At 40.4% G+C, this 21,386-nt stretch overlaps 1 protein-coding gene and 1 long non-coding RNA gene across 4 annotated transcripts in view; one reads left to right on the top strand and one right to left on the bottom strand.

The window, feature by feature from the left end:
* Positions 1-19,637, bottom strand: part of LOC108501210 — a 68,372-nt gene extending 48,735 nt beyond the window's left edge. Inside the window, exons 1-2 of the long non-coding RNA XR_001876149.1 lie at positions 17,769-19,637; positions 1,590-1,739 (exon numbers count right to left, since the gene is read on the bottom strand). This is a non-coding gene — a long non-coding RNA (uncharacterized LOC108501210). The remainder of the gene's footprint in view (positions 1-1,589; positions 1,740-17,768) is intronic.
* On the top strand, positions 1,738-20,494 carry PPP1R17 (protein phosphatase 1 regulatory subunit 17). Of its 3 annotated transcripts, XM_017822868.1 has the most exons (6): positions 1,738-1,965; positions 8,295-8,409; positions 8,529-8,641; positions 12,399-12,551; positions 15,615-15,776; positions 20,320-20,494. In XM_017822868.1, the coding sequence occupies exons 3-6, from the start codon at positions 8,560-8,562 to the stop codon at positions 20,397-20,399; spliced, it is 477 nt and encodes a 158-aa protein (XP_017678357.1). In that variant the 5' UTR covers positions 1,738-1,965; positions 8,295-8,409; positions 8,529-8,559; the 3' UTR covers positions 20,400-20,494. The 3 variants fall into 3 exon arrangements, with proteins under 3 accessions (XP_017678357.1, XP_017678351.1, XP_017678342.1); XM_017822862.1 differs by lacking the exon at positions 8,295-8,409; XM_017822853.1 differs by lacking the exon at positions 8,295-8,409 and having other exon boundaries at positions 8,476-8,641.
* The last annotated feature ends 892 nt before the right edge of the window (positions 20,495-21,386 follow it).

Genomic DNA, 21,386 nt, shown 5'->3' with positions numbered 1-21,386 from the left:
GAAAGCTGGCAGAAGTCCCAACCCTCTTAAAAGCAGGACAACAACTGAAAGCATTTAAAAGATCAGGTTTGAAAGTAAATCCTCCATCACACTGGTAATGCAACAGCCATTCTGTAAAGACTGGGATAAATATGCTGCTGTAGTTAAATGCTTCATGGCATCAGGTGGTGGCTAACAAATCTAAGGGATGACCAGGGCTGGATACATAATCTTGCTGAGTGTGATAGTCTGCTTTCCTTTTGAGTAAACCTATCCTGTAATATTCCCAAAGCAACCTTGGGATCTGATGGCTAGAACAGGAAATTATTTCCTCACCCTCAGGGAATACTTTAATGCTATAAATGAATGACTCACTTTTTCAATCAGGACAATAAAAAGGCAGTCTTGAGCTGAGTTTCAAAAAGGTATTTCTGATTTGAGCATTGTGTTTCATGAGCCTACTATTCAGTCATCTCATTCTGATTTTTCTGAGTGCATAGAAAAATATGGCATAACCTGTGTTTCTAAGTAAAAGGCATTTCAATGGAAAATAAAGGGGTTTTATTTAAAATTCACTGCAACAGACTGGTCTTGGCAATGATGAAGATGGGGAAATCATAAAAATCAATTTTGGGGGTTGTATGGTTTGGAGGAGTTTGAAGGGGGGGGTGTTGTTTTTTATTTTGCTTTTGTTTGTTTGCTTGATTTCTTTTCAGTTAGAAATTTTAATCGTGACTCAAAAAAATCTTAGGAGCCTATGCTTAATTTTTTCAAGAGTGCATTTATGAGCTTGAAGATTGGACGTTGATTCACCTAAACACAAGTGATTTACACTCTGTAGAGTAATGAATGTGCTTTTCTCTCCCAGGCATTGATGGGGAAAGCTCACAGTTCTTTCAGGTGGTGCCTTTAGAGCATTTAACATGCTTGGCACTTTGCAGAACTGCATATGATACATAAAGGATCCAAGGGTGTTGCACAGTTTGCAGGACTGGCAATTAGCACTTTGTCCCTTTGGCCTTCTGTACAATATGCTATTTATGAAAGGAACCTGGACTAATTTAAAGTATGCTATGCACACTGGTGCTTTTGAATTGCAGCTGCTGAGTGGGGGAAAAGTGAAGACAACCTCAACTGTAAGTAATCACAGTTTTTAAAGGTGTTTTAATAAAAAGGCCTAGACAAAAGCATTTTTGTTGCAAATGAATACTAAGAGAAGGGCAGTTCCCACCACTGAGTAGAGTATTTCTTCCAGAGTTTTTCTAATGTCAGGCATGTTCGTATATTTTTCCTTCAATTGAAACAACAGCTCCATCCAAAGGTATAGGAGAGATTGGTCTCTACTGGCAAACAACCGGCAGCCATGGAAAACTCCTTGCCTGGCCCCATGCTTGTATAACCAGTTGTGGCCAGACATATACACAAACACTGCAGTCATTGCTGAAACTCAGTGCTGGAGAGACTGTCCATCAGTTTTCATGCTTACCGTGCTGCTCCTGGACACATTGCACTTTTACCCTCAGCTCTCCCCTGGGTCCCTGACATCATCAGTCTTGCTCCCTCCCCTTGTCATTTTCTTTGTGCCTCTAGACACGGTAGCTACAGCTCACCTTTTGGCTCTCTGTGCCAAAGCTTTTGAATCCTCCCCTTCTTCTTTGAGAGCACCAGCATTTGTGGCTCTTGGTTATCTGGCAGGAACGGTGCCTCAGCCTTGAGGCGATGCCCGTCTCCCCTGCATTCTGATTCCTCTCCTTTGGCCTCTGCAACTCGTGGAAGAGGAAGGAAACAGGATTAGAATCCACTGGTGGGTCAGGGACTGGTGATGCTGTTCCCCAGCCTCCCAGAGGACGCCTGAGCATGGCGTTGCCATAGCGACGGCTCCTACTGCTCCCTAGATAAGACAGGCAAGAGCGTCAGCTGCAGCCCCAGCCCCTCCAGCGAGCCTCGACGCCAAACTGCACCTTCCTCACCACCTCGCACCGCTTTGTAAGTACTTCAGCCACACACTCCCATGCTTCTCTCCCGGCTGGTTGGCTTGGTTGGCTTCCTGATTTTAATCTCTCTCTCTCTCTCTTTTTTTTTTTTTTTTTTAGCAGTAACCACCAGCATGGCAAATTGCCCTGTCACCTCTGGGGCTCTGGGGACTAGCAAGAAAGGGTCCCACTCAGCAGGGACTGGGCTTGGGATGGTCCCATTTGGAGAAAATTGGGGTGTGACTGCATTGAGGCTGGAATGCATGGATGGGGTCATGGCAGGGAGAGTACTTAAGAGAAAACTGCTTTGACTAGCTTTAACTGCGGGGACGGTTCACAGGCAGATAATACAATCCAGCAGAGTGGGAATTGGTATCAGGACTTCTTATCCCACTACTAAGGTTGGCATGTCCAAGGGGTTAATTGGTACTTTAAGGAAATAATTAAGGAAGACTTTGTATTTTTTATTATTTCCAAAGGCAAAAACTTTGTGACCAGAACCTGTGCAAATGTATATCACAATTTTTCAGTCAATCAAAAGTTCAGCTGTTGTTATTTTTATTTATTTTACATGTTTATGGGTGATATTGGGAATCAGTCTGCAGCCCAGCCAAGGCTTTTGAAATAGTGCCCAGAAGCACACTCTCTGTGAGAAGAAACTGCTCCCAGACAATTCTGTGGTATTTCTGTATCCGTGTTATTAGTAGTAGCAAAGTTTTGGGGTGGAAGGAGGCACTCAGATCCAGCTTTCCAATATCTAAGTGTTTGCTAAGGAGAAATAAATATGCTTTAGAAAAGTAAAAGTCAGACTAATCTGAAAAGAATACCTGGAGAGAGCAGCCTAGTGCCTAAATAACTGAAGAAGAAACTCTGTGTATTAGCATAAAGCTGTCTTCTGTGCCCAGGAAGGCATCACTCCAAGAGGGTAACATTGTAAAACTTGTAAAGAAAAGTTTGGAATGCAACACAAGAACACCCAGACTTTCTACTTTTAGGACATCTGTTTTCTACTCTGACTGCAGTAGACTGGTTGTCTTGCTTTATTTTTGACTTACCAGGAAGCAGTTGCAATCGGGCTAGGATAGGAAGGGGTATGAGGTGCATATTTGCTGATAAAGGTGCCAAGTCTGCCTGCTGAGTGAAGGTGTAAGAAGCCAAATGTAGCCTGGTGGTGTACCATCCCCCTTGGCCCCTGAGCTGTTTCGCGTGATTTCTGTGTTGGGAAGGTCGATGTGAGATGGCTACCTCCGGGGGATAGTATCTTACTCCTTCTTTATGCATTTGTAAACGACTTAATGCAAATAGGGAACCTACTTGCACTATAGGGCCCTCTGCAAAAGACATGCTATAGAAGGAAGGACAGGTCTGTCTTTGCCTCCCACATAGGTTTAGGGAGGCAACAGAAGAGCAGGGAAGGATGCTGGGAGCCTGCCTGACCCTCTTTGCTCATGGGCTCATTTCAACCAGACAGAAAGGGGCAAACCAATTTAAAATATTTTAATAATCAAAATCTGACAGGAAACCATAAATGTGCATGTGATGGGAGAAGAGGTACCAGTCTTAAAGAGCAAACCCTGATGCCAGAGTAGGTGTTTGGGCACGACAGCAATATGCTGCTTTTGGTCAAAGCTGGACTGTAACTATTGCAGTACAGCCTCTGTCTCATGTCTGCATGGGGAAGCACCCTGTAAGATATTCCTACTTACTCTTATTTCCAAGTATAGGGTACACCAGCAGCAGCAAGGCCAGGCCCTGCCTATGGGAATGTGGACAAGCATGCGTGCACACTGTCCCACTCCAGGGCCCCAGTTGCCTCTCTTTCTGCCTCTTCTTCTCTCAGCTCATGGCAAAATATGTTCTTACAAATTGCTCTGGCTTCAGAAGATATGTACATAGTGTCACACAGGCTTTTGTGGCAATGTGTATTACCAACTACCAAAATATACTTATTAAATTCAGATTGCCTGCTGCTACATAACTAGGATCGTCTCAAGAGTACTTTTATTTATGTAGCATCCTTGTCAACATGCCAATGGTTTCTTTAATAATTGTGCATGCCTTGGAAACTAGCACATGCTTTTCTTTGGGATTTTGTCAATTGTGGAAACAAAACACTCCTCTGAATAAGAAGAAAAAAAATTCACATACAACACCACATGGTCTACTGAAGTCTTCAGAAGCACAGTTTGTGGATACCTTACAAAGGGTCAGTTCAGAAATTCTAAGTATTCAACATACAAGGAAACCATGAGCCTTACTATACAATGGTGAGGAGTATTGACATCAATGCCCACATAGCCCCTGTAAACTTTCATAAGAATTGCATATCAGAACTTCATTTCTCCATCTTATAGATAAGAATGATCACCTATTGATGACTCATTTGAGAACTGCATTGTCCCTTGAGACTAGATACAACTATCCCTAGGTACCTAATTTTTATGTAGCACCTAGAACCATTCAAACCCTAGGAGAAGACAAGAAATGGAGATTTAACTTTCCCCCCAAGCCACTTCCATGCCTAGTTCAGGATCAAATGAAAAGTCCAGCCCTTTAGTTTTGTTCTGAAAGCTTTAGTTTTCTATCTTACAAGGTAGATTTTTCTCATGAGATTTCATCATAAGTTGGTTTAAATGTCACAGTATCAGATGGCCTTGAAAGATTTACATCATTTTAGTAGAAATATGTGAGTAGCTTTACTGAGTATTTCCTAAGCTCTAGGCTGATTACTTGTGAAACAAATATCTACATTAAACCAACTGTGCATTAAAATAGTAGACCAAAACCAGCTCCTTTGTCTGTCTCCAGCAAAATATTTTTACATAATTGAAGCCTGGAACTGGTTGCATTGGTGCCCTTTTTTATGGAAACCCACAATTTAAGCAAAGAAAAGAATCATATTATTTGCAAGCCTTTGTGTATTTTAAGACTATGTTAGTGAGCGATAGGATAGCTTTATTTGGGCACTTTAATGAAGCATGTACAGCAACTGAGAATTTTGAAAAAAAATAGAATGCACTTTAAGCTATCTAAAAATCCAAAGCTGACATCCAGAAAGTGAAAAGTTCAGATATTTTTCATCTGAATCACCATGTCTTACACGAATGTGTGCCCAAAGGAGTCCTACTGTTATATGACAGTGATTCAGCATGAAAGTTCATTTACATGAGGCTGAAGTAGCTTTTAGTCATACCTGCACTTTTCAGTATGCCTTATCATTCATTGTCCTCCTCTGTCTGTAACTAGAGCCAATCCTATAGAATGCCAAAAATTTTAACAAGGGGCAATAAAAAACCATATAGGCAAAACCAGAGTTTCTCTCAACTCTTAGGAAAGTATTTCAGGTGTCTCAATCAGCTCTATTTTTTTCTAGAAATAAGAGGCTCAAGGCAACTCCTTTAGTCCTAGATCTTTCCAGGGGTGTGGTACAGCCTATCTGCATTGTACCAAAGTCTCAGGCTAAATGACCATGGAATCCTAATTCATATGGAAAGATCTATAGCATTTCAGGAAGTATCTTCTGTTGAATATGATTTAGAGCTCCACTGTAACCATTACAAATGCATAAAAGATAATTGTGCATCATTATGTCAAGAGATATAATGAAGTGCAAGAAAAAAACACCTTAGTTCATCATATAAATAGCAAGCATTAGCTACCAAGGTGACTGATGGCAGCAGAGGTGCAAACTGTGCTAGTGTGAAGGCTAGGAAAAGTGTTGCACTTAACACATGAAAATTGAGAACAAGCTTCAATTCAATGGGGACACAGAGTCTCCATAGCAGGCTACCTTCACATGTAAAATGTTACTGGGGAATGTGTTTCCTTAGTTACAGGAGTATATTTTAATGGTTTGGAAAAGTACTATTGCAATGCTCACATACAGCAACCCTCCTTTGAAGGAGAGCTCTGTGTGTAATGAAACAGCTGTGAGGATGTAACAGCACTCACAGGTCCACACATTGTACCCAATGCATATACACCCAAGATGCCAAAACCCATGATATATTTTGGTAATTTGTCTCTTTTTATTCTTTTGTCACACAGACTGCCACAATGTGCAGTGTGTAAACACTTTTGTAAGCAAGGCAATGCTGGCTGAAGGGCAAACTTACAAAAGAAAAAAAAAGGAAGGGAAGTGTCAGAAGTTAGGCTGTAAAGCAGTATTTTAAAGCACTGAAGATGCCAAGGGCTTGGCATGTGTGACCATGAAAATATGAACATAGATCTAAGAGTTGTATTTTAGAATAATATTTTTCAAACTACTATATTAAGAAAAAACAGTGGTGCAATTTTCTCATAATCTGCATATACCAATCCAATATCAAGTCTCTTTACAAAGCTTAATTTTTATTAGGTGAAATAATTAATGAAACAACTTAATGAAATCTAACCAAAATTAACCATATTTTATAAAACATTTCCAGTCAATATAATTTATTACCAATTATATGGTTAAATTTTTCTACCTATCCTCAGCCTTTTTGCCTCAAGGCCTGTTCAGAAAAAAAGCCCATAGTGTCTGAAATGGTACCCCTGATTTTACTGGAAACCTTGTAAACAGAGTATCCTTCAGAAAAGAACATATTCACTACAATCATAGTATTTAGCCAGTGTGCCCTAATCAAATTCAATAAAATCAAATGGCATTGAAGAATAAAACTCCCTCAAATCACAAAATGCAGTGTGCACCTTCATTTGGTCAGATTATAAATTTTTGTTTTAAATAAAATTATGTCTGCTTCATTTTAAGCCATAGTTATAGTTTATTTATACAGTGGAGAAACAGAGCAACTGTACCATGCTAAGGTATATTCAAAGATTTCTTTATGTAGGGTCTTCTCAAGTAGGAGATTTTTCTTGATGTAAGTGCAAATGAAGTCTTCAGGTGGTATAATACTTTAGTAAATATGTGAGGCTGGATGGGGACAGTTCTACAGTGAACATCCAGAGGTCGAACCCTTTATACAGGCCTGATTCAGTAAGGTTTTAAGAATTTGTAGAATGTTACAAATTTTTGTAAATTTTAAATACTAAAATGTAAGGCAGTTAATCCCACATGTACATGAGTTGAGTAAAATTTTATGCTCCTAGGCAGTGTTACTCCACTTACTTTGAAGTCACTGGCATTTAAGACATGTTTTTCCATCCCCTGAAGAATTAGCTCAGTGCAACCTTTCATACTTTCTTTTGCAAATATTTATGTGACTGGATTTTGCTTTTAAGAATGAATTGTTCTTTATATAGATGCAGTCATAAAAATGAGGTTAATTCTCCTATTGTTCTGTTTCTTGTTGACAAACAACCACTGCAATTTACAGAGAAACAATAAGGTAATTTCTTTACCTCCAGCAAGATAAAAATAAAGTCCCACAGTTCAGTCTCCTATTTCCCATCATCCTTTTCACTGCTTTTCTCCAGCTGCCTTTGTTTTCACTTTTCTTTTATTTGCCTTTCCTTCTCTACCTCCCCTTCATTCATTTTCCCAATTCAACCTGTCTTTCATCCACTATTCTTATTGTCTCCTGTGTTTTTTTCTCTTCCTCATTGCCTTTCTCCTCCTTACAAGGAAGTCAGTCTGCTCTTATTCCCTGAAAATGGACAATAGGGGTCGTGCATAAGAAAGTAGCACAACTGTTGCTGGATGAAGGGAGATACCAAGATCACTTGGACTGTGCCTTCAGGTTGAAGGTCTTCTTCCTTTAACATTGCTTCTGTCATTCTGATCGGTTTCTGCTAAGCAACCGTAGAAACAATCAGCAGTGAAAAATGGTCAAATTTTCTTCTCTCTGTGATGGCATCTGTGGCAGCCCAGAGTTAGTGAGTCCAGGATCAACTCTCAGCTTGGGGGAGGTGCTGGGGAAGCTCAGGTAGGAGGATGGGCTTCAACACCGACTGCAGCTATGCGTAAAGAGGGGTAAACCAGCCAAAACAGCAATCTACTGAGACTTACAGAGCATGGACAAATAAACAGCCTAGTGAAATGGGTTTCCGTGCTCTTACCAAAGTGATGAGGAAGTCTACTTCCTGCTGGCTTTGGGGTCTGTGTGCACTGGTCATCTTTCTGAGGCAGCCCTTACACTTGGATCTTCAGGGTCTTCAAGGTCTCTTAGAGGAGCCGTACTTATAAGACTAACTCAACAGAATTCATAATTAAAGTTGGATCATATAATAAACATCAAATATGATCCTTAGTTTATATTTGAGAAAAAATGGAGAAGAAAACTAGAAAAACCAGAAAAAAACCTAGTATTTACTATGTGTATGAGATAGCACTTTCTGTATGATCAAAGTCAGTATTCTTCTGTAGAGCCAACCCATGCTACTGTGGGTTGCTTACAGCAAGGATGCATCTCAGCATGTGTGATTGAAATCAGGCCAGCAGACTGCATGACAGAGGGCAGCTGGAAGACAAAAGCTCATCATGATCTGGCTGGCAAGTGGATACATAACACCAGTATGATTGTGCTTTTTTTGTTGTTTTGGTTTGGGTTTTTTTGTTTTGTTTTGGTTTTGGTTTTAGTTTTGTTCGTTTGTTTGTTTTGGGTTTTTTTGTGTGTGTCTGTTTGTGTGTAGTATCTTCAAAGGAGGAGAAAAGCCTATTTCGATGATGTCAACAGGATATGTTCAGCCACTTGATATGCCAGATGACAGACTGGATAAGCGAGATTCACAGTGTAACCATTTAGGTAAGTGTTATTAGATGATGTCATTGCACTAACGAGAGGTGTTGCCTTCACATCATAAAGTCCTGTCCAGTGTCCACTTTTCCCCTCCAGTGATACAACTGAGCCCTGATGAAAACAGATAATTACACCTTCTGCTGACACTTCTGATGCCAGATGGAAAGGCAAAGAGCATTTTTCCTGCATATAAATATCAACTGAAATTCTAGAGTGAAATTAATTAAAGAGGAGAAAGCTAAAAGAGTCATTGATCTTTTTCCAGTAAAAAACATAGAGCAGTTTCTTCATTTATATCACGGTAAACTGAAAGCTAGGATATAGCTAAGCTTTACCTAAACACATTTTCCATATGCAATTTGAGTAAAAGATTTCAAGCATCCCATTTACCTTTATTGGGGCAGCTTTCTAAAAATGTTTCCTCCTTCATCATCAATCTGTTTCCTTTCTTGAACCTACTTTTTACACTAGGCATACCAGTCGTCTTTGCTCTGCCACTCTCCTGAATACCAGACTCCATACTTGACAGATGTGCTTTTTGCATATTCATGGTCTTTGCTTCTACTTCAAATGCTATTACTTCACTCCCATCTTGCAAAATTGCCCTGAAGATTTAGCTACCCAGAAAAAAAAATCTCTTTGCTCACTGTTACCCTTGCGATGACAATAATGAAACACAAAGGCAATTTCACTTGCTTGTTGTGGCAGTTTGAGCCACATTAGAAATCTAAAATCCAATTTTTAGGCTTTCCCTACCCCTTCTCAACAATTTATCCTAATACTGGAGAGAAACTTTCAGGTCAGAGGCTTCTGTAGGGGAAGGGGGAAGTATATACATTTATTTACACAAATAAATACTATACAAACTAAAGGCAACTATATATATATATATATTACATTACTATCAGTCAGTCCTTTCAAGCCCCTCCTTTAACTTTAGTCCAGGAGCAGCCTTTAAGGCTGATATGTAACACAGTCTTTTGCTGTGGGAGTGTTCTGGGCTCCTGAACACTCCCCCCTCACCAAGTTCCAGCAGTTGTTTGTTGTAGTCTCTCCTCCTCATGAAGTCCGAGAAGATAGCTTTGAGTCCTTGCTCTTCTGCTGCTGGTGATTCCTCCCTCTCAGTGTCTCACCTCGGTTCATAAGCTGCTGTAGTGTAGCTTAGTTTATCAAGCGTCTACATCCTGGAATCTTCATTCCTCCACATCAGTTCTCAGCTGCCCTCGGTCAGCTTCGGCAGGCAACTCTTGAGCTCTTGGGTCGTCTCCAATTTTGTCCGGGACTCTTCTCCCAAGCGCCAGGCCTACTTCCACGGCTCAGTCTCTTGGCTCAGCTTTAATTCTGAGCCCCTCCTCCACTTACAGTGGAGGGAAAGGAAAAAAACCCCCCTCTACAGCTTCACTGCAGAAAAGGAGGGGGAAGAGAGGGCTTGGCTGCAAAGCCCGCCTCTTTCCTCTTACCTCAGGTGCTGTGAATCTCTTCTTTCACAGCACACACTCCAAATGCTGACTCTAATTCTAGCCAAAGGCTCTCCCCCCCGGAGGGGAAGAGAGGGAGCCCAGCCACCCCCTGGCCTTGTCCACCTACATGCAGCAGACACCAACAGCAAAACAACCAAGACTGCCCTGCCAACCGTTTCCGGTGCGGTGATATATGATTTTGAGCAGAAGTGAAAAACATGGACAGTGATTGGCTCTCCAGGGAACAGTGTCCTGGCACCCAATCACTTCTGAGCCCCTCGAGCTCTCAAGGGGGGCCAATTTCAAACTATGACACTTGTCAAAAAAAGTGTCTCACCACAGGTAAGCAGAATTTTATAAATTTTGTTTATTTGTCCCACAAGGAAGGTATCCTAGTTCTGTCATATCACATGGCATTTCTAACCACAGGCACCATTTTTACAATCTGCAGGCTCACAGACATAACACGTCTTAAATAGTGTTCAGAGAGCCTGGAATGAAGTTGCGCTTGCATCCAAGTCTGCAGTCAGGGGTTGGGTAAGGGTGTGGGGAACCCAGACAAAGGCAAACAAGCAGCTTTTAAGAATTTAGAGCATTGGTTTGTGTGATGATAATAATGAAAGGTATCGCAAATGAGTAGTTAGAACATTTAAAGAATCACTGTCAAAGTCATGGCAAAATACAGGCTTTAATATGAATTCATGAGAGTGCGAGTTAAATGGCAAGGTTCATTCTATTACTTACTACATAGATGAAGCATACATAAGTAAATCGGATTAGAAGCAGTTTGGAATAATTTACACAGAGACTGGGGATGCAAGAGGGTTAGAGCGCAGAGGATATGGATACCAGAAAAGGGTGCAAAAGCACCTAATCATTGACTAACTTAACATTTTAAGAAGTGATTCAATAGGATTTGCTACAATTATAACAATGAGTTAATTATAAACTCAAAATAACAACATTCATACCATAATCAATTCACTTGCATGCACACAGGGATCTATGTGTGTAAAGGTACTTATCAAAAATTCCCTTTAAGCTCAGTGAAATATTTATATCAAATCCCTTAGCATTTCTCAACAGGCATGGGCTGGCCCTGAAGCAGTGTGTGTGTGTGGAATCCACCTAGACCTCGTCTTCAGCGATGATGTTTCAAGTATTGCGAACTTGAGGGTTTGTGAGCTCCGAGAGGCATCCCACTCAAATGGAGTTGCTGGTGCAGCCCACTGCTTTCTGGGAGAGCTCAAACTCCGGGAGGCCTCACTTAGCACTGCTGTTTATAGGGTCACAACATAATTTTTCCTCAAAAATCCAGTAACAATAGTACTGTTGCACTCAGGTTATGATTCATTTTTTTTACAAGGTCTCCTAACAATGGTACCATTTCACTTGGGCTACAACTCAGGTAAATTACTTACCAAGGCTAACACGAATAACTGCTTATCCTTTGTTCCTCACCAGCCTGGGTTGGGCAGCTGATGTTCCTGGTATGGTCAGAATTGTTCCTTCCTTTACCATGCAAGAGCACCCAGTATGGTCAGGGATACTTCCCCACCCAACTGGTACAGTTAAGGGGCACTTCACCGCTCAGCTGGTTCAACCAAGGCTTGTCAGAAGCTGCTGAGATCAAAGAGCAGGCCTGAAGAGGAGGTGAGGGAGGAGGATGCACCACCACAACAGATTACCTTCAATATTTTCAGCTTGCATAAACACCCAAAAATGCAGTCTCTTGTAGAAAAAGACATGCTGACTCTCTGAGTCATCTGAGTCAAGGCTTGTTTCAGGGGAAAACCAGAAATCCAGTATAATGTTATGTAAATCAAAAGCTCAGTAGCTCTTGAAACAAAGGCAACTCTTGAAAGGAACAATATATTGACTGTCTCATTTTACCAGTACCTCAGGCTGACCCCACACATGTAGAACTTTCTTTCATAAAAGTGCCTTTGTAACTCTTGAAGACACAGTCCACACAGTCAGCACTGGATAAAACAGGGGTAGCCATGGAACCTCTGCTCACAATGATGCAGCCTTCCCTCTACCATATAAATACACAGCTGCCCACAACTCTCCCTTTGTTTTATATCTACTGCCTACAACACAGAAGGACCACCTAAGTTACTTGACTCCCATGTAGTATGGCACAGAGGCCTCTTTTGATGAGTTTCTAAGTATTTAAAAGATGTTTCTTCATGGGCATTTTAGTTTACTTGGATTAAAGCGCTATTATTAAAGCATTTCTTTTCACTGTCTGGTTTATTATTTCCCCTTAGTTTCAATTTCTGTTATTCTTTTCCCTGCAGAAGATCTTTCAGAGCAGCTGATTAAGAGCTGTGACCTCAAAAAAAACCCAAGAAAAGGTAAAACTATCCTAGCTTCCCAAAATGCTGAACAGGAGCAAAAAAAGCCAAGGAGAAAAGATACACCAGCTTTGCACACTCCACCACCTCTAACAGGTAAGCAATAAATCTCTTGACTTTGAAATCCCAATTCAGCTGTGGGAACTGAATCTGAGTAAAATCCATAGACCCCTCATTCAGTTATGTCCCCTTGGATGCTGACAGAAACAGAGCTCCATGCATGTGTACCTCGGAAGGCAGGTGAACAGTCTGACTTCCTCAAAGGCATCCTCTGTTAGTTGAAGGGTTTGCTCACAGATCTGGGAATACCAAGGTGAGTGGGTGCTCCCTTGGAGCTTGTAGTCTTGCTGCTAAATGATGCTACATTTATGTGTTAAATGATGTGCTGAGCCATGCTCGATGTCCCAATTTGATATGGTCCAAAATCAAAATGGATCCAGCTCAGCTGCTGCACTTTCTCTTGAAACTAATACCCAGTGCTCAGAGGGAGGCTGAACTGGGATGAGGCTGGTAGTAGACCAAAGAAGCACACAAGCCACCTCCAGGATTTCCTGCTTCATCCAGGATTTCCTCCTAGAAATCACAGGGCTCATATGCTTATGGGGACTCTGGCAAAGGGTGGGTGTTTCAGGAAGCCAGAAATCACCACAGCAACAAAGGCGCTCCTTGTAGGATGCTTCCTGCTGCGGCATATCTACAGACGTTTGAGAGCCAACCTGGGGAAGGGAAGAATAAGCAGGAGATTGTCAGTGAAACCTGACGATCTTCCAAGAGCAGCAGTGGGAATAAATGTCACTCTGCTAACAAGCACTCCTTGTGCTCTCCAGGGAGAGAGTTGTGCTCTTGTATCATCGAGTTGTTCTTCCCATGCTGCACATACATAGAGGAGTGTTGCGGGTGGGAGTGGAAGGCTTAGACAAAAAACCCTGCCATCACGAGGTGCAGAGTCATTCAGGTGCCCTGAGTCACAAGGTGCAGAAAGGACTGCCTTGCTTTCTAAACTCCTTCTCAGAGAGGAGTCTAAATGCACCTGAATCCAATTAGCTGCAGATTATCTCAACAATTTAAATATAAGGAATTACAAAGGTGTGATTGAACCACTTTTGTCCCACAGGTTTAATGATTGGCAAAATTATAATTATTATTATTATTATTATTACAAATGATCAGACAAAAGATCTTAATCAGAATTATTTACTACACAATATAAACACTAAAACTACTAGTAGTATAGTATAAGATAGGATAGTGCACTATATCAATTATTGAAGCAATTTTATTAAAGCTAGCAAAAAGAAATAATTATTAAGTAAAGATTTGATGTAACTCATCCATACCAATGCTTGTAGGGAGATCTCTTTCTCTCAGCCTCTCCTCCCAAGAGAGGAGTCTCCGCACATAAACCCCAAGAAGGGTTATGTTAGAAGAACCTGACTGTATGAAAGGGAACTAGAACTTTATAATATAAGGTGACTGACTGCTAGTTAAAAATTTACAGGCCAGATACCACCTCATCTGTCATATCCAACTTCAAAAAGCAGGATCTGTGTTTGAAGTTTGGTGAACCAGGCTGGTGTTGCGCTCCAGATTACACTATAAACTGCCCAGAGCAGTTACATTTTTTATTTAAGACTTTTTAAAAGCCTTTTGGTTCATTATAACCTCTAATTAGCATCCAGAGAAAGAGTCACACACTCTTCTCTAAGAGATATTCTTTTTAATTTAGTGAGAAAAATAAGATATTTTGGAAAAAAGTTTTTACAGGAGTAAAATACAACCAAGAAAAAAGCATTTCACTAAATCATTCAGCACAAAGACCCATTCCACAGGAAACACCCACTAAAACAATCCATGTACCAGCTTTAGTAAAACACAGTTCATTGGTTTTAAGTTATCCATAAGAGAAGGAAAGGAGTAAAAGAAAACAGATTAAAAGCGGTAAAGAAAGAGAGAAGAAAGAGAGAAGGAGAGATGGGAAAGGAAAAAATGATTACCAACAAGATCCGATGATTCATATGGTGCTGGCTGGAGAGGGAGAAGAAAGAAGAGAAGAGAGACCGCATGGAGTCTTGTATATTTACAGAGTTCAGTTTTCCCTTCCAGGTAGGATATCCAGTCAGTGCCTTCCAGGCCAGAGTGAGTTGTGCTGTAGTCAGTCACAGGCTGCAGGAGTGTGGTGTGGGTGGGCTACCAGGCAGGTTGGACTTGACTGACAGTCTGGCTGCAGGGCGTTCAGCTCTGCCATGTGCTCTGCATGGGCAGCAGGCCTTGCCCTCCAGCTCTGCCCTGTGCCCTCAGCAGGCCTTATGTGCAGGCCTTACCATGTTCCTGCAGGTGTAGGCCCAGCCCTTCCCCCCATACACACACACTGACAGCAAGTTGGTTCCAACCCATATAAATAATTCAGTCAGATTCAGCTCCAGGATCTCACAGCTGGTTTTAGCATACTTGAATACCAAAAACATTACCATAGCACAACCGGCAACTTATCACAGACAGTTTGCATGAGAGCTTGCATTGTATGCATTCTGATTGGATTCTAGGCCTTATTGGAGTAGGCCCTCCTGCCACTAAGAGTTAGCCAGAAACTACTTGTATGGTTCTCTGTATTTATGCAACAATTCATCAAGTCAAAAACAAGTAGCTGGGATTTTCCAGTATTTGTAATCCAGATATTGAATTTGACTCTGTTCAGTTTTCACATGTATCAGCAATTCTCTTTTAGGGAAGAGTGGCTCAGAGGCCGAAGACCTGCATTTTGTGCCTGCAGCTACCATACCATAAAGAAAACACTGTTTCACTAGATAAAATAAGCCATTTCTGTGCAATCCCATTGTTCCCAACTAGAGGCTTGAGCATCTGTGTGATTAAGCTACTTTGACAAGATGTCTAAGGTTCTGAAATAGAAATCTTTACCATGATTTCTGATGGGCTGCAGTTTAGTGCATTAATACAACCAGAAGCTAGCTGGCCTGATAGCTTTATTGTCTACAGCCTATAATCAACTTGGAAGAAAAGTAGGGTAGGTATGCCACGCAGCAGATCATGCACTCATGCAGCCTTACATCAGAGTAGTCATTGGGAGAATTACACAGGTGTAAGTTTCTTCAATGTGAACTAGGCTAAAGTGGCATTTTTATTTTTTTTCCTCGCTTGCAGGCATACTTTCAGACTTTTCTGATACTCTGTTGAAAAGGTATGGTATCACAGAGAAGCCACAGAGAGAGAGAGTGAGTCCAGTCTCTCAGATCACTGAACTGGAGCAGAAAAAGCCCAGGAGAAAAGATACACCTGCAGTACACATCCCACCTTTGCTAATGGGTAAGAAACCTAGGTGAATGGTCCTCCAAAGAGGAAGCAAAAAGTGGCTAGTGTCAGAGGAATGCCTGGGAGGATGTTGCTCTCTGCCCAGTGTACTTAGCTGCTCTTAATGAACGGGACCTTTTTGGTCTAATAACAATGGTGGCTCATGAAAAGTCTTTTACATATCCCCTGCTCATGCTCTGGGGACAGAAAGGAAGGGAATTAAGAGAAGATATTTGGTCACTTGATCATCTTTTGCAAACTGTAATCCTACTTTTCTGACAGGCCAACTAATGCCCTGCTTTTCAAACCTCAGCACCTGTAAATTTTTAGGTCACCAGCACTATAATGCCTCAAACAACCTAAAGCAAAGCTGTACTGATTAACCTCCTCTTCACTCCACAGTTCCTGATACGCACTGAGAAAATCAAGCTGTGATGAACTTCTCATTAACAGCACCTTAAAAACAGTTCTGTGCTTCTGGCATAACGTGCAATACATACACGCTTACATAAGATGCTCCTAGGGAAGGGAAGCGAAAGGAAGGTGAAAAAAAAGTGGTGACCTACAAATGTGTGACAAAATTCAAACTCTGTGCATTTGTTATGGGGAAAATGAGAGAAACTAATGCAATTTTCAGTTGTTTTCAATTCTACCTCCAATGACACTTTCTTGCCTACTCGTGATGCCACCTTCCAGCACGCAACATGGATTCAAAGCAGCCTGCTAGATGCTGCCTCTCCATGTAAAGCTTTTTCAGATCCCGTATTTGGGTCTGTTTTCCAGTGATTGGCAGACTTGTGCCCATATCAGGGGCAAACTAACTTATGTGTTTGAATGCTTCAATTTCACTCCCTTCCTATTCTAAGGATGCATATTTTCTTTTCAAGATACATATCAACATACATCATTCTGCTTGTTGAAATTCATCAGTGATGGCTCCATGACTTGCTATGAAAAAGTGACTAAATTGTGGTTGAAGGCTGGTCCACTTGCTTACTTTCATAGTTATTCCATCAGGTAGCAGACAGCACAAACAAAATGAACTCTTTGGAACTGATATGCAAAATGAAATCTGAATCATAGACTTGGAGACCTGAGAAGCCCCAGCAGGGCTATGTGTGCTCAACAAATATAGGCAGGCCTTTCTGTCCTGTCCCCCTGTTATTGGAATATTTTCATTAAGCAGCACTCTCAGTGCTACATGGCCTCTCTTGTGACCTGCTAATGAAGATTGTCCCCATTTCTAACATTTTCCCTTCATATCCTCTGCAAACCACTTCTAGATGCCAAATCAAGGGTGATGAAAATCAGTGTATCTACTAGATGGTATGTGGTCAAAATGAGAAGCAGAATCAGTCTTACACCTTACAAACACCCAATACAATTGGGAAATGCAGGTACAGAAAAGGGGCTGCTAAATTAGTTATCTGAATTCTCCTCTACAAGGGTTAGGCTTCTAAATCTATTCAGCCTTCAAACTTCTACTGAAGTGCCACATATAACATTGTGCCATGTGCATACAAATAAACTATGAGCAGAAGTCTCCTTCAGTGGCCAGCTCGCCTTCAGTCAGCCACCACCTTTTCTGAAGGGATTAGACTAAAACACAAAATAGAATCACAATTCCACCGGTCTTTTTTCTGTCTCACCTAACAGAAAATGGCTTGAATCTGATCTAAGCCTGTAGTCATCTCTGGAACATTCTATTGTCATCCACACTTAGCAATATATTCCAGTAACTGAAGTATTTCTGAGAGCTCTTCAGGCCTGTGGGTTTGAGATACAATATAAATACATGCCTAAATATGGGAAGACAGTTCCTGAAATGTGGCTGCTTAGGGTTTCTAAATCAGGTCAGAGGTAAATAGCAAAACCACAGTTTCAAACCCTCATTCATTCTTATACCCTAGAAAACCAGATAAGGCAGCTCCTTTAGGATAACATCACAACCCCACTGAAAACCTCTGGGTAACATGAGAAGCACAGAAGTTTAATGTCACCTCTTACCTCTCCAGCAGGAGTTGTCCGTAGGCAGTCTGTAGACAGGTTCTATTTTGTTGATTTTCTGATTTATAGCCTAGGAGGAGTGGCTTAGATCTAGGGGGCACCTGGCAAATAGCTGATTTAAGCTGACTTCTTCTGCCTATGTTTGAGCTTCCTAACAGAAACTCTTATGTCTCTGTGAGCCTTTATGGTTCTAGTCTAGCTAAAAATTGCAAGTAGTTGCAAGTTCTGTTGGGAAATTATGACCACATTGTATTTACCTTCTCATTTCTTTAGTCAGATCCCTTGGCAGATATTAACAGAACAACCTACTGATCCTTAAAATAGATCTGCAGGATGAGTTGCATTTCATAGTACACACAGCTGGGAAAACAGAGGCACAAAGGTTAAGTGATTTATTTAATCAGTAAACAGAGAAAGACTAACTCACAAATGTTCCCCAAATCAAATGACCTTCTCATATCCTTCTGGTTCACACCCAGAACTTCTGAACTGCATTCAGTAAAGCACATTTTCTCCACAAGTGATCAGTGGCACTGTATCAAAGGAAAAAATCCTTTCCCAGTGTTACAGAAATAACTACAACTTTGACATGCCATTTGTATACCCTTTCCACTGTTTTGCATTAAAAGGTTGATTTGTCCTTGCAATTGTGGGTGGTCCATGGAAAGTTAATAACCTGCATCTCTGGGCTACATCCACGTCTGAGCTCTGAATCATGAACTCTACTGGAAACCTTTGGAGTTCATCAGTCACCAAAGTGATTAATTGGTAATGATCTTGCTATTGATTGTGGTGAGCGTCTGTGCTACTAGCGCTGAGACCTCTGCCTGCGTGTTACCTTTCAGCTGTCTCTAGCATCTGCTAAAAGGACTAGTTTATGTGCTATAACTAGGCCATCAGAATTACATAAACACATTTTTCCTTCATCACTTCATCATTTAAATAAGAGAGTGGACATGATCCATTTATTCAGTGTGCATATCTGATCTCTTATTCCTGATTTTACCCAAAAAGCAGGTTAGCTCTCCTCAAATCATCCATTCTAGCTTCACATTTTAAGCATGTTTTACTTATGTTTTCCTTGTTCCTCAAATGCTCCATGACATAAAAAAAACAACATAAACCCTCCACTCCCTCTTAAAAGACAAAACCCAAACCCCAAAGACAACAGTAAAAAAAATTTGTCTATATTTGCCTAAGTTGTCTATAGGAATATTAGTCTGTGTGGGGCACATTTACATCCATCTCCATAAAATGTCACCATTCATTGCAGTTAACAATGGTGGTTACTCAATTACTTCTTGAACAAATAAAGTCCTTTGTGTTTCAAATTAACACTTATTTATGCCTTTCAGTTTATTTCATAGTGCTAGTTCACAAGAACTGCATATAAATGGAGTTAACTTAAATGAAGGGCAGTATAGGTTGATATTTTCATTAATTCATCACCCCTGAAAAGATTCTAAAGTTAAAGAAAATCTACCTCTGTGGTATTGCCCTATTTTCAGACCTTGGCAAGATTGAAAGCCTTCTCTGTAAAAGAGTTTTTGATGCAGAAAGAAGCAAAACAGGTTGCTTTGACAGAACAGCTCACCTGGTATCAAACATGAGGAGACCAAATTTGGGAGAGATTTCATTGGTCTCAACACAATGATATCTCTCATCCTGTTTGTAGACTATGTCAACATCCACACCAAGGAATGTGGACATAAAATTCATCACACAAGTCACTTGTTTTTTACTGGAAACAGGCAAATCCAGCACAATATGTTAAAATAGAGTTCAAGAACATTTTGTACCTAATGCATTGTTCTCACTTCATTCTTATTTATTTTCTAAATGAAAAGAGCATTTACAGTATTTGTGATATCTTGGTATCACACAAGAGCCTCAAGACCCCTATAAGGTGGACTTACCAGTTCAAGTATAAAAGAGAAAAAGAAACAGAAGGAAGGAGAGACAGAGATTTGTGGAAGGTATAATCTACAACCCAAGTCTGTTTTCACATTGTTCAGTAGCTTTTGCAATTTATTGATACTATATAACTTCAGTGGAGATGGCACTTGTCACGTTGGTGTTCTAACTTTTGTCTCTTTTATCATCTGCACTTGAAAAATCTCAGTAATATGGCTATATACTTAGAGGAAACATATACACATTCACATAAGCTAGTTGAGTCACAAAGATTAATCACAGCATTTACTTAATCAGGCAAGCTCTTTCCCTTATTTAGCTCCTCAAACCCTTTTAACAAACAGGTTCCTCAGTATCTCTTTTCATATATAGGAAAAATATGCTGGATTTAAGAGTGCCTAATAATTTTAGCTAAAAATGCAGTGATTCAATTCTAGTTCACTAAATATCAGGAGATCAAAGTGCTGAAAATAAATGAGGAGTAACTCCCATGATATTGGAAAACTATGTTAGGATCAAGAAGTAAGAGAGGACTGAAAAATTCTTTTTAGCCTGGTACTGTCTAAAAAGTAGTATGCTAAATCAACTCCTTTTTTCCTCTTTTTTTTTTTTTTTTGTGTGTCCTTCTGTTTTTAAGGCACTAAGCTGTTTACAGAAGAAGAACGAACAGTGATTATGGAAGACGAAGAAAAGGATGGAGACACAATCCACAGTTAAGATTACAGTGATATTTCCAATAATGCAGTGTAAATAATTCTGGGTCATTCAAAGTGGCAGCACATAGAAAAGAAAGTTCTTTCATTTTTATAAATAATAATTTTCTCAAGCATGCACTCGATTTTAAACTATCATCAAGCGTTGATCTGCATCTCATGAATTTCCAGCAAGCATCATAGGAGATGATGACAGAAATTTCACTGACACCTGGGGTTTGAATGATTCTGTTGGTTTACTACAAGTGGCTTCCCAGCATTTCTGTAAATTAGGAATCCATCTCAGAACAGATCTAGCTTTGTGCAATGTGGTGATAAGGGTTAATACAAAGGACAGCACTCATAGAGTGTACCTGGAACTAGATACCAGAGCAGTAAAACATTAACTAATGATTCGAATAGCATTTTTCTCCTGACATTTTACCTAATTTGTCCAGCTTTCCTCTTCTGGAATAACACTGACCACAGTGAAAATTTCCATGTGCAAAGCTGATGTGATAGATGGAGAAGGTGTGAGAGCAGGAGCCAGACCCTGAAATTGAAAGCAAAAATTTCTTCTGCCTGTATCTGCTCATGACTTGTGTTTGTGAGGAGGAAAAGAGAGATTCACTGTAGAATGAAAATTTACATCTAAGGGCTGTCAGTACTGACACATCAGGATGGAGGGAAGAGCTCTCAGAAGAGAAACATCAGGGAAGTGCAATGCCTGCCTGTTACATCAGTGTAAACAACTGTCTCCACTGGTCAGTGAAAGATAAAATAGTTGGATAGTTGATCCTTTTGCTTCAAATAATTTCTTTTGACATCTGCTTTTTAAATTGAGTTCTAGGTCAGTTAGAAGAGGTGGAAAAGATTGAAAATCTTTTGGAAAGTGGAAAGTGACAACTGAGTAATAGGAATAGTGTTATTCAATGGCATATGCCTACTGCAAGGTGGAACAGCACCATGTGATTCTTTTTATTAGTTTACCTCATTGATTCAATCAAGAATT

This window comes from Lepidothrix coronata, unplaced genomic scaffold, assembly GCF_001604755.1.
Source record: "Lepidothrix coronata isolate B3197 unplaced genomic scaffold, Lepidothrix_coronata-1.0 Scaffold3, whole genome shotgun sequence".
Lineage (NCBI taxonomy): Eukaryota > Metazoa > Chordata > Aves > Passeriformes > Pipridae > Lepidothrix > Lepidothrix coronata.
The sequence above is the reverse complement of the archived record's forward strand: the minus strand, read 5'-3'. Positions and strand labels throughout refer to the sequence as shown.